This window comes from Centruroides sculpturatus, unplaced genomic scaffold (genome assembly GCF_000671375.1).
Source record: "Centruroides sculpturatus isolate CEXI.00-Female unplaced genomic scaffold, Cexi_2.0 scaffold225, whole genome shotgun sequence".
Lineage (NCBI taxonomy): Eukaryota > Metazoa > Arthropoda > Arachnida > Scorpiones > Buthidae > Centruroides > Centruroides sculpturatus.
The window spans coordinates 308,855-323,031 of NW_019384500.1; the positions used below are offsets into that span (position 1 = coordinate 308,855).

Below are 14,177 nucleotides of genomic sequence, written 5' to 3' on the forward strand. Positions count from 1 at the left end.
ACTAAAAAACTTAATTTTTTGTTATGTATAGTTTCAAGATTATAAAATAAACTTTTGAAATTTTTTCTATAAAGCAATTTAGATATTTTGAGTTAAAAACAGAATTATTTTGCAAACATTAAATGTTTAAAAACATAATCTAAAATGCTTTCTTTTTTCGTTTCTCTAGTTTATGACCATTTCTGTAAACATCTTTTTTGTTTTTTATTTTTATAAAAGTAATTATATAGTATAAAATATACTTTAATAGTATGTGTGTGTATATATATATATATATATATACAGTCATAAAAGGCAGTATATACAAAAATTTTCTGCATCCAAATAAATATCTTTTCAGACTTTCTCTTCAAAATATCAAATTACCTACTATTTATAACTCATCAGTAAGCAGACAGATGACACATTTTCTATTTGTAATACTTCACAGGATGTAGTTCAGTATCCTGTGATCTAGGATGTGAATGTCCCTGACATTGAAACCTCAGGAAGTGTAGACAACTTCCCGAGTTGGGATGATATAAATGAATGAGTTTCGTTCTTTTGATGCGATTGTATCTAACTTGCTGTAAGCACTGTTATTTTACTTGAATTCCTTTATAAAAGTTGAAAACTGGATCTTGAATAATTAGTTTTATTATAGTATTATGGAATCCAGGATTTGTCATGAATTATTATGCAAAAATTCTACATCCTATTTGCTAAACTTATTCTGTCACATTATTTTATAGCTTAACCTAATTCCTGATGTAACATATAAATAAAAACTTTTTAATTGTTTATTTTCAAATTTTGTATTTAAAAAAAAAAATTGTATATATTAAATACAAACATTTATTAATAAATATATATATATATTACATTTGAAATGTAAAGGTCTTCATATCATTCTTATTAAATGTGATATGTAATCATGGTGTAAATACCAATGATTAAAATTTATCTGCATTTTTAATTATGGAAATACAGTCATACATATATTTCTATATTACTAAGAGATTTGTTATTAAGAGATTTATCAGGTGCTTAAAAATGGATTTTTCTATTATAAATAACAGAAACACACTAAATCTAACACATTAAAGTGAAATACAGTAATACCCCGACTTACGCAAACCCGGAGTTACGCGATTTTCAGATCTCGTCGATTTGTCTTTTGTTTGAGCACCATGCAACCCTTGATTACTCACTCCCCCACACTATTGTTCAGCTTACATGTTCGGATGTGTCACACGGAATCGACACATAGCTACAATTTATTTTGTGTTATTTACTTCTGTGTTTGTTATATCTACGGAGACTCGAGAGAGACTACTATGTCATCCAAACAAAGTAGAACTAATTTTTCTGCATCAAGCAAGAAAAGAAAAACTTTATCTTTGGAATGTAAAGTTAACATTGGGTATGTTCGTAAAGTCGAACGAGTTAAACNATTGTGATCTGATATATTCAAAAGTTATTACAAATTTTAAGATATTATAAGCTGTTGAGAGGTTAAAAATATTTGTTGTAAATTTGAGGTACTGGTTTCTACGTGGAAGAGTAGAGTATAGCTGTTGATTATTATTTATGATTTAATTGATAATATTTTTAGGTTATTATCTTTGTTTAAAAGTTGTTATAATTTTTAAAACAAAAAAAAAAAGTTAGCTCAAGGTAGGACCAAATTGAGATCACCCGCATGGCAAGAGAGTTCACTACAGACTCAGCTATTTCGCTCTGATGCCATAGTGTAAAATCAACCAGTATATGAGCTGCACTTAAAACTTTAGAGCCCTTTTTCTTGGAATCTTCTGGCTAGTGCGCTTTACAATTCTTCTGGGTGGACACCCTTGAGGTATACTACTATCCTGCAAAGTCTTGTACCGAACTGAATTTCCGAGACCATAAGATCGCCTTGTAAGTGGATTGTTTTAAGATTTAAAAAGTAAAGAATATTTTGTGTTATTTTTATGTACGTTTCTTTACAAAGCTATATTTCATTATAATCTTTAAAAGTATATTCATACAATTGAAGAATATTTTGTACCAGGTATGTACTGTACATCCACCACACATTTTATTTCACCGAGTAAGTTTTTATTATTTTATTTATAATTTTAGCCCTTGTATCGTAACTAGCAATTCAGAATGTAATTGTGATATTAAAAATACATTTAGAGAAGTTTATGGTTTTTACTGGCTTATCAAACAAATGATACAAATGGACCCTACACCATCACTGATGTGCAATTAACTGATTGTCCCTGGAAGTTGGCTTCTTACAGAAACACAGCTTTCCTACCATCAAATGTCATGGCACGCCACTACTAATGCTGTTCTCGAGATTAAGGAGGAACAGACAGACTGACAGATGGACGACAGTTATAATTTATAAGTTTATAATTTTTTAAATTGCAGCCCAATAATAATAACTTTCTTTCTTGAACTAGGATATAATATACAGTCAGTTCAATAGTTTGGAATAATTTGACTCTATCAGAAAGTGCTAATCTTTGAATGACAATAAACTAGATAAAGTAAAAAATTATGAAAAAATTAAATAAGGGGATATTTAGCCTGATATTTTAGCTATATTTTTATCTAAAATAATTAATTACTAAATAAAGTATTAAAAAGTTACAATTATTTTCTTAAGTGAATGATATTCAAAAAGTTTAGAATATTTTATTTTAATTGTTGGTTAAATCATCTTTATTATGAATCAGATTTTATTCTTTTTGGGCATACTATAAATAAGTGATTGGCATTGTTCAAGACTAATTTCAGACCTAATTTTTGAAATTTTTTTAAAAATCTTATTTATTGGTTGAGTTAGATTCTTACAGTTATTTTTTTTTACAAATGGCCCAAATATTTTCAATTGGGGACAAGTCTAGCAAATTTCCAGGCCGATCTAAGAGCTTTATTTTTTTAGATGTAATCCATTTTTTTGGCTTGTTTTGCATGTATGACATTTAGCTCCATCCTGTTGAAAGATTACATCATCATGATGAGAATGATTTTCCATTGTTGGTATGAGGGAGTATTCTAAAATATCACAATATACATCACCATTTATTGTCTCATTAAGAAAAACCAATTTTTCAAGTCCATTATAGTCAACTGAACCCACACTATAACTTTAGTGGGAAAGTTAATGGTTTATTGTAAACAATCTGGATTGTTGGGTTTCACACTTCAAATGCCAAACTTTTTTCTCCATTATTTAATTAATGCCAATTTTTTTACTGTTGATAATTCCATTTTATATGAATTCCATGTTGTACAAGTCACATAGATTTTACAAATGCGTATGCCAGGCTGTGAACGGCTCACGTATTTGTAAAATCTAAGTGACTTGTACAACACGGAATTCATATAAAACAGAATTATCAACAGTGTTATAGGGGGGTCGACTGTATTGTTTACTTTAAAATATAATTGTTTTGTATCCTTGTAAGAGAGCTTATTTTGATTGTAATGGTTACTTCTCTATCTCAATCTCTACTTCAATTGTTGGGCTTTGTTTGAAGTTTCAATTTGTTGTTCAATTCCTGTTCTACATGCTTATTTGTATTTTGTATTTCTTAATTAGATTCATTTGAAGACTGGCAATATATTCTGTTGTTATGCCTTTCTTCAATTCATTCAAAACATTTAACTCCTTTCTAGAAGATTTTGTTTTTCTGGGTTCTTTTTTTTTCCATACTTGTTTTCTGTAGAGATTTTTCAGCATTGTTTTCTCTTACTACTTATGATGATGATACATATATAAATTTGATTTCACGGCTTCTTGTATAATCTCACTAATTCATTCTTTTTATTAATCTAAACTCTGTACTATAATTAATTTGGATTAGTGAAATTGCACTCTATATATTTTATACAGATGAATTAATAATACATTACATTGTGATCTGATATATTCTAATAGTATTAATTTAACTTGTCAAGTTTTAGCAATATTATTATTGTATTTGGCTTATAATTTTCAATTTTATAATTTCAGAACTTTTGCTACTGGATATTAATATTCTGTATACAAATTTAGTTGTAAAAATATTTATTTCTTACAGACAATTTTGTATGGAACTGAATGGATTAGCTGTGAAATTACAGGTAATCTATCATATAATTAATTATTTGCATAAATCATTAGTTGACTAATAATAAATATTAAAAAAAATTTAATTTACAATTCATTTTTTAACTTAATCATTGTTAAACTTTTTTGTAGAGTTTTAACTTAAGATATGAAATTAAGGAAAGGTTAAATTCATGATGACAAATTGTACACTGCTGGCCAAGTAAAATGCAACACCTGCAATATCTAGAGTCCTACATGGTGTTGCATTTTACTTAGCCAGCAGTATATAACAAAATAATCTTAAAGGAGAGGACCTGAAGTGAAAATACACTTTTTTAACAGGAATAGGTTTAAAATGTGTTTTAGTGAGTATAAAACCCTAGGTATTTGACAGATGAACTTTGTGAGTTAGATAATGATTGGGAGCAAAGTGCAAATGTAAAAAGAATAAATGTTGATAAAATGATTTAGTGATGTACTGTATTGTACATGATGTGATTGCAAATGAGAACTGAAATTCTGCCTACATGTATATTCACTAAGTAATTTTAGTAAACATAAAGAGAATGGAAAAATGTTCAATTTCGTTTAAATTATTAAATAAATATTAAAAATATTTTCTTATACAAAATAGTAATTATTTATGATTTATTATATTTATGAATAAAATTTTAAAAAGTAGATGGAAGCAAATTTTAAAAAATGAAGTCTCCTATGCAAATTCTTGCTGCTTGGCCTCATGGCTACTGCAAATTACAGTTAGTGGTATACTTCATATGTTCTAGTGTTTAAATCCATTTTACAAAGAAATGAAAGCCCATTTATTCAAAGTAATCTAAGATTTTATTACACACATTAAACTCCAACAATTTTTGAATAGGAGAGACCTTAAAGGCCTTTCCTATTCAAAAACTGCATTTCTTCTAGTCATCCCCTTCTTAGAAATATGAATTATATTAAATAGATCTCATGTCTTTTCAATTTTGTAATAAATAGAAACTGGTTTTTNTTTTTGAAATATTTACAAATGCCACAAATAATCATCATAAAATACCTTTTAGCAGCAGGGGAATTAATTATGTTGAATTATTGCAAATATTTTTTTTTTAATGAGCATTATCAGACAACTGAAAATCAAATACCAACAGAGTAGAACGTATAAAATGATATGAAGAATCAAATTAAATATTAAAAAAAACAAAAAAGAAACTTTAAAATTGGATACATATGAGTAAGTAACAGATTCAGATTTTTTTTTATAGCTTAGATTTCAATGCCCATTTCTACGGGCATTGAAATCTAATCTATAAAAAATATAAAAAATCTAATCAATTGTGTTGAATTTTTGGTTATCTGACAGTCATTTAAACAAACATTTGCATTAGTTCAACATAATGGTTAACTTGCTGCTAAAAGCTTTTTGGTGATTATTTGTGGGTTTTTTATAGCAGTTAAGTATAATTTAATACAGTTGACCCCCCAGTTAAGTATAATTTAATACAGTTGACCTCCATGGAATTCATATAAAACAGAAAAATCAACAGTGTTATAGGGGGTTGACTGTATTTGATTAATTATCCTTTATTGCATTTTTATTGATGAACTAGATACTGTAGATTGTGTAAGTGGGAATTACTTTGCCCTGTAAGGTTTATTGTGCACCTCGCAAGAAATTACTTCAGAAATCTAAAGTAAATTACTTCAGACTATTTAAAGTAAGACAACAGTCATATAAAGGAAAGCTAGAAAATAATGCTTACAAATGTTTACAAAAGTGACTAAAAGTGTCAGTCATGATGCCACTAAAAGTGAATACAATTTTAACCAAAAGCAAAAATATCAACAGTTTGCATAGAAGACAGGCTAACTAAAACTATATTATTTGCTTTAAAGCTTTAGATTAATTTTCTTTCACTAGTTTAAATGACTAGAAATATCTCAGGTTTTTACATTTTCAGGAAGAAATAATAGCTGATTTGGGCCCATCAAAGGGATGGAAGCCATTACATTCTCTGCTTTATCATTAAATTGGCACTTACATTGCCAGCAATTCCTTCATGCTAAAGAGAAAAATGCTATTGTGAGTAGTCAGTTCAGAGAGAGACAAACAGCACTCCAAACAGGTATTGAAGTGAACCAACAAGAGTCATGGGCCTTCAAGCTGGCTGACTGTCAGAAACAATATGGATAGCATTATTAAGAGGATATCTATGTAAATTAATGCAAACATATCAGATAATAGCTAACAGCTTAGCTTGAAACATAGTAAGGAATTTGTCTATGGGATATAGAAATTTCTATCTGAATGTTCCCACAAATAACAGCCAGCACCAGTTCCACTATTGGCTTTGAATTCATTTGCAAACCAGACTAAATTTTATGGACAAAGGTCATCTTTTCTGAATACTAATCAAGTTAATAAAGAAAAGAGAATAAATAGTGTTTATCAAAACTAAACTTTGTCAGAATTCATCAAAAAAATGTCTTCTTTCAGCATGTCTCTCAGCAGATAAATGAGCAAAAGAACACGGTATAAGTATAAGCTGTTGATTACACTTGAGCCTGTAGTTGAACAGAGAACAATTGCTGATTAGATTTAATTGTTCTGCAACAAGCATATATTCTATGTACATAGAAACTTATACTACATAGAAACTTATACTTAGCAAAAGAACTTCTCACTTATATGCTAATGAACACAATATTATGTAAGAAATAACAGCAAAAATGATTTATTTACTATATACAACATTCACTTTGCATGTGGTCCCTCATGGCTGAGATATCTGATGATAATTTTTGTAATCAGAGAACATTGATTCAACTACCAAAAATGTATGCTATGTTTCCACCAGACAGAATATATCCATTTTGTATATCAGATTCCAGAAATTAGGGAAACAGTATTTATTATGTAAATGTGCAATATTGTAGAAGAGAAGTTTCATATTGTTGTCTTTATTCAAATACAGATCATCATATTGGTCATTCTTGTTGTTTGTTATTAAGCTGTTTACCATTATAAATTATATTTCTAAAAAAGACTGTTCTCCAACTGTCTGGTAAATTTCACTTTTGTAATCATAAGCAAATATATTATTATCTATAATTAGTTTGTTATATTGCAATTTGACATTGCTTTTAAATGTATTTCTTTTCCATACAGTCTGTTTCTGACAGCTCTGGTACTCGTTGAATAGTCATCATTAATTAATGAATACATTTAGGCCTTTTAAATTACTGACATTTTTATAAACTTATAATTTATCTTTAAAATCAGATATAATCAGTCTTTTTATATTAGGTTTAAATTTTCCAGTTCTAAAAGCACATTTAGTATTGACATCTATGACCTTTAATTTTATCTTTGAAAAGCTTCTAAACCTTAACTGAACAGTCGTCCAGTTTATCATTGTCCTCTATGCCTGAGATTACAATATTATTCCTTTTTTCTTTATCTTTTAATTTCATTAACTTTTCATGCAGATTATTACAGATTACATTAATTTCTGTGTTTAATTTGCCATTTTTAAAATATACTTTTGCTTTGTCACTTTCAAGGGCAGATAGCCTAGATTTGACATCTACCAATGTTGTATCTATATTCTCTATCCATGCTTGCATTTTGTCTAAACAGTTCAAAAGTGTTTCTGATTTACTATATGAAGAGGCTTTCAGTTTCAACAAAAGTCTAATTCCTTCTTGAACATTAATCTCCTTTTCAGCACTTATATAGGGTGTCTCAAAAAAGTGCCTTCACACTTTAACAGCTGATAGCTCAATTGATGTTTTTATTTTATTTTAATGTTAAATCCATTAGAATTAATAATGGAAGTCAGACTAAGCTTTGAACAAATGAAATTCATTCTAAAATGCTACTGGATGTGTTGAAGTCCAAAGACAGTTTAGAATGGAGTTTCAAATAGATCCACCAACATGACTTACCATCACTCAAAGTAGAGAAACATTTGAAAGTGGATTGGATGAAGGGGTTTCATAGAAACACCTCCACACTACCATCACAATGTTAGATCCTACCTTGATAAGATCTTGCCAAACAGGTGGATTGGACGAAGGGGTTTCATAAAATATCTTTCACATTCACCAGATCTTACAGCACTAGACTTTTTTTTATTGGGATACTTAAAAGACAAAGTTTACACTATGAAACCTGCAACTGTTGCTTAATTGAGAGCAGCCATTGAACAAGAATGCACACAAATACCAAACAAAATGTTTTGTGATATTTGCAATTCGATTGCTTCACATTGTCAGTCGTGCCTGGTCCAGAATGGATGTCAGTTTGAAAACAATTAAATAATGTCTGTAGATTCTATTACATTTTGAAAATAAAATGTATTTTAGTAAACACCAACTTTATAGTTCTTTAAAGTGTGTACATTTTTTTGGGATGCCCTACATAAAACAAAATCAGTTGTTCCACTGACTCACCTAAGACATTTACTTTGCTTCCAATTCATTTTTTCACATTTCGTGGTGATCTTTCCTGATATATTGGTGAAAAAGTCTTCTTTTTCTGAGACAGAAACTCTGACATTTTTCCAGAAGAAAGGAAAAGTGAATCAGATCAAAGAGAGCAAAAAAATTGATGCCAACAGCTTGCAAATTTTAACAGATTATCCTTCTACTGGTTGTTTTCTGTCAGCCAACTAACTTTCATCAAATTGTACACATTAGCATTTTTTCTTTAATATCTTGTTCAATAGTAAAGAAAAAGTAGGATTCTTTAATATTAAACATGGAAAGCATTCTCTAAGTCTTGGGACACAAGTGCACATAAAGTTTGTCTGTTGTCGATATATGCTAATGGAATGTCTAAGAACATTGACAAAATCATTCTTATACAGTATATCTGTCATACATATGTAATGTACATTATATGCTCGTATGTTATCTAGGCAACATCTGTACAAAAGTATGTTCATTGTAATGGCTATACTTTTTATACTTGTGAGTTTCCTGCTTAAATGTCTAGCTCATATTAAGTACTGTAAAGAGAGTGAACCCAATCTCTGATTGCTTCCAAAGCCAGTTCTTACTCACAGAGGAACATGCTATTTAACATGCAGAGGAATAAGCTGCTATTTATTATGCAGACCGTTTCAAAGTGGTAAAATGGATTCTTGATAACACAGATTCTGAGGAAGCAGTGGCTGTTACAATTGCAAAAGACAAATTTTCAAATTCATTAATCCAAAAACATCTTGAACTATCAGTTGCTGCTAAGTTTCTACCTGCTTCACTTACCAGTTTTGAAAATGCAAATCATCCATTCAGCAAAGTGATTTGAAATTATGAACAAAGTATGTAACATGCTACTGAGAAACAAAAGCAGCTTATCTGAAAGGTTGTACAAAAAAGCTGCAGGGAACTTTGACAAAACACCATGATTTTCAGATCTGTCAATTACATCCAGCTTTCTACAAGGAAATGGAGGATGATCTGGTAACTAACAATATGGTTGAAGAATAAATATGTTTTAAATATGTACCAATTATGCCAACTTGTGTGGAAAGGAGTTTCTTTAGACATAAATCTTTATTTTTTGATAAAAGGCAAAGGTTCAGTTTTGAAAATGTATTTAGTGTGATACTGTAACTATTGACTATTCAGGAATTATGTTTAATATGAATAAACGATTTAAGTTATTGTGACCGTAGGGTTAGTGTCTCTTTGACACCACGTCAGGATGTGACACCACCAAGTCTCTCAAGGACTCAAAAAATCACGACTTTACGTCATGCAAGCAGTAGCAGGTAAGCAGTTGGATTCGGAGGAGAGAGAAACGAGGGAGTGATTCACTCGGATTCCAGATTAATAAACAATAACAAATTTATTTTACGGGCAGGAGTACATGATATATGATCTTAGGTTTATGCATATCCCTATTTTCTTAAATATAACTGTTCTGCAAGAGAGAGTTTACAAATGACTCGCATGTGGATAAATACCTTATAACTGAGTTGAAGATCGATGACTGGATACACCGTTAATGAAATGTTTGAGGTTCAATGAAACTGTTCTGGATATTTAGAGTTTCAGTAACAGGAGCAGCTCCAGGGAGAGGTATCCAACTTATGTTGAGTCACTTAGGCGAGGTTGATATCCTTAAGATAAGGTCGACAGAGGCATGGTATTTTGCACGGTAATACGCTTGAGGAGGCAAATTTTGGAGGATGACAGACTTGATTTGTCGTTGCTGTCCCTTGCTATTTCGGTTCCTTCTGGGTTTTTTCCATAAGGTCAGGAGTTTGTTGTTAAGGGTCTGGCATCCAATACTGGAAATTTATTGAAAGTTCTGGGTGACACATTAATGACTAGATGGATCATCCTCAACAAGGAAAAAAGTCCTTGGAAATTAATGTTTTATGGATTTTAATCTAAATCAGAAGATTAAATTTTAAAATAACACTTTATTGATGGTCCCTTTGTCCCTCACATTGTTGTTTTCTTTGTTCTTCATAGTCATAAATCACAATTTAAAAGTGCATATTTAAATGCATATTTTGGGCATTTAAAGTACATGCATGCATATTTCAGTGATTATAAATGCATAAAGTTCCTGGCCTTAGTTATCAGTTAAAGTTAATTAACACCACGAGATAGCAGTTATATTTATTTTTAATATAATATCAATTATTAATAGACAATTTGTCTTTTTTTTTTCTTATTTAATATATATATATTTTTAGAATGAATGTAATCCAGAAACATGTACTCAAATGACGGCAACTGAACAATGGATATTTCTTTGTGCAGCACATAAAACACCAAAAGAATGTCCTGCTATAGATTATACTAGACATACTTTGGATGGTGCAGCCTGTTTGCTGAACAGTAATAAATACTTTCCTAGCAGGTAGTACTTACTAGTATTAATATTTATAAATGTAAATCAAACATACAATAAATAATTACATAAAAATTTAGTAATTATCAGTATTATTTTTATATTTAATTATAAAAACAGTTTTATGTATTTTATTTATAATTTGGAATAAAGTGTCAAAAACTGAAATTGTTAAATTGTGATGTTCAGGGTGATCATAATTAAAGAGTGGCTGTTCAGGTTCTTTGTAGAAAGAACTATTTAGCCAATCTCAATTGAATTTTGCATACATACTATCCTGAGTATGCAGTTTTCATTTCTGAGGAAAAATTTTACTTCAGAATTCAATTGCTAGTGCAAAATTTGGTGCTGCATCTCTGTTATGTACATATTATATACATTTTATAACAAATTTTGCATGTAAAAGGAGTTAGAAACATTCTTCAAATTCTGACAGTTGAACAATCATGGTACTCACTTAGCCTGATTGTGCATTACTTGTTAAACTCTTCTATTAATGAAATAGGTATGCCAGCTTGGTACTTAAGGAATTTCAGTGCTTGAAACATTTATAAAGTTCTTTTTGACTATTAGGAATTTTATGAAAATAATTTTGCATTTTGAAGCGACTAGAACTTTTGCTGTGAAACAAGGACAAGGTTGCAAACTGATTGGTCATCTGAAAATGGAAGACATCATTACTATAGTAATGGAGCATAAAATTCTCATAAAATGTGACAATGGAAAATGAGCATATTTCAATACTTAAAATAATAAAGAAATTTTTACTGCCTGTCATTTACTGTACATTTAATGCCAACAGACAGTAAAAATACAGGCATACCTCAACTTATGTCATTTCGAGTTACGTCGTTCCCGATTATATGTCGTTTGTCAAAAAAGTATATGGAAAAATAAAAATCAAGTTTAAGTCATTTTATTCGACTTTACGTCTGCCCGCCACAAATATTGAAGTTGTAATATCACTAGAAAGATGTTTAAAGCACATAAAATCATATTAAAATATATACATTTACAAGTATGTACTGTATTTACAGTACATGCATTCGTAAATTTAGATTACTTTTTCTGTACTATATTAAAAACTAAAATTTATTTGTTTGTAAGCTTAAAACAGATCCTTATTAACCATACATTATTAAAAATGCATTAATAAATAAAATACAGAACCAGGAATGGTAATTTATGATTTAGCCTAGTGACAAGTAGATTCGGAGACAAGTAAATTCAACTTACATTGTTTTCCTGGAACCAATTACCGACGTAAGGCGAGGTATACCTGTATCTTTATTATTATAAGATATTGGCATACCATAGAAGTAAATTCTTATATGTTCAATACTTAACTGTAACAACCAGTTTTTTATGACAGCCATTAGATGGAATGCAGCCGGTGACTATACTTTTTAAACATCTAATAGTTAAAAATTAAAGTATAATTTTTAATGGGGTTTACTACATAATGCGTCATAATTAGTTTTGATTTGGATTTTCAACTGATGTCATAGAATAAAACCCGGTATTCCATAATTTAGATTCCAAAAGCATTATAGAATGAAGGTATGTTTATATTTTAAAATGATAGTTCTACTAAAAACACCACAAAATCTGGAAAATAATATAAACACTCAGACACCTTCTATACTGAATCCAGCAGAAACATTTATTGAAAAACATTGCACAATATTTTAATTGTGTGTAAAACTAAGCCTAATATTGGGATGCTAGTACAAGCTTTTAATGATAACAAATGTAGTTTAACTCTTAAGTTAGAAGAGTCTAGTTACCTCATAGTCCATTACTTGGACCTAGAAATTGAACTATGCAATGGAAGAGTCTGCACATGGTTTATCATAAACCTGAATACTAACCTTTTTTTCATTCTATCAAACTCTAATGACCCTAGAAGCTATAAAACAGTGGCATTTAAAATGTTTATAAAGTGTGCTCACACTACTTCCATGATAAAGATAAAGCACATAAGATAAACTATTAAAAACATAGTTGCAAAACAAGGCTACAGCATGAGGTTCATTGCCAAATTAGCTAGAAATACTGAATGTAGTCAACAATTCATGTAAGAAGAAGCAGCATATCATGCAAGATTGGACATACTGTACCTAACCCTGGAGTACAATCTCAGGCTACACAAAGTATACTCTAGAATAGCTAGAGAGGTAAACAAAGATATTGTATATAAATAAAATTTGTCAGTCTTTTGTTTACTAACAAATGGAAAAGATTCTAACAGTACATAAAAAAGATTCATTTCTAGATATCAGGTTCAACCAATGCCTTGACCATATTGAATTGATTAATGAATCATTAATAACCAGAATAAGGGAGCATGTGTATGACATCTCAAAAATGAATTATAACACTGCTGTGGCTAAATTTGCATGCAAGCCAAGGTGTCTCAGTGTTGGGATGAGGCTAAACTTCTATACAGTAATACCTCAACTTACGTGAACCCTGAGTTACACGATTTTCAAATCTCGTCGATTCATCTTTTGTTTGAGTACTATGCAACCCTTGATTACTCACTCCCCCACACTATTGTTCAGCTTACATGTTCGGATGTTTCGCGCACAATCGGCACATAGCTACAATTTATTTTGTGTTGTTTATGTCTGTGTTTGTTATATCTACGGAGACTTGAGAGACTCTACTATGTCATCCAAACAAAGTTAGAAATAATTCTTCTGCATCAAACAAGAAAAGAAAAACTTTATCTTTGGAATGTAAAGTTAACATTGGTTATGTTCGTAAAGTCGAACGAGTTAAACGAGAATGACGTCATCGTTATTCCTATTTCGTTAGACTTTTCGAACGATTCGTTACTAAAGCGTTTAACTCATTTGACTTTACTTATTAAAGACTTCGATACAAAAATGAAAATTTGTGAATTGGCAAAGAAGTTTGATCTACTGGAATTGTCAGTCAGAACAATTATAAAAGGCAAAGAAAAAATTCTCGAAGCTGTGAAAAATGCTCAATCTTTAAATTCAAGCATCATTCATAAACATCACAGTATTATCGCTGAGATGGAAACAATGTTAAAATTATGGTGTAATAATCAAGTAAATGTGAAAAATTTTAAATAATATAGGCCTAATTTGTTATACATATGTATTATCTAAGATTTTATTAAACATTTTTTTCTAAATTATTGTTTTGTTTAGTCTCCGGCCCCAATTAAAAATTATTTGTATGTATTTATATGCGAAATTATACCCC

At 29.8% G+C, this 14,177-nt stretch overlaps 1 protein-coding gene across 1 annotated transcript in view; it reads left to right on the top strand.

Annotated features, from left to right (window-relative positions):
* LOC111622021 (MOB-like protein phocein) overlaps positions 1–14,177 on the top strand; it is a 71,047-nt gene that overhangs the window by 32,108 nt on the left and 24,762 nt on the right. Inside the window, exons 3-4 of the mRNA XM_023364321.1 lie at positions 3,982–4,101; positions 10,783–10,949. Of these exons, the coding sequence (XP_023220089.1) occupies positions 3,982–4,101; positions 10,783–10,949 (287 nt within the window). The remainder of the gene's footprint in view (positions 1–3,981; positions 4,102–10,782; positions 10,950–14,177) is intronic.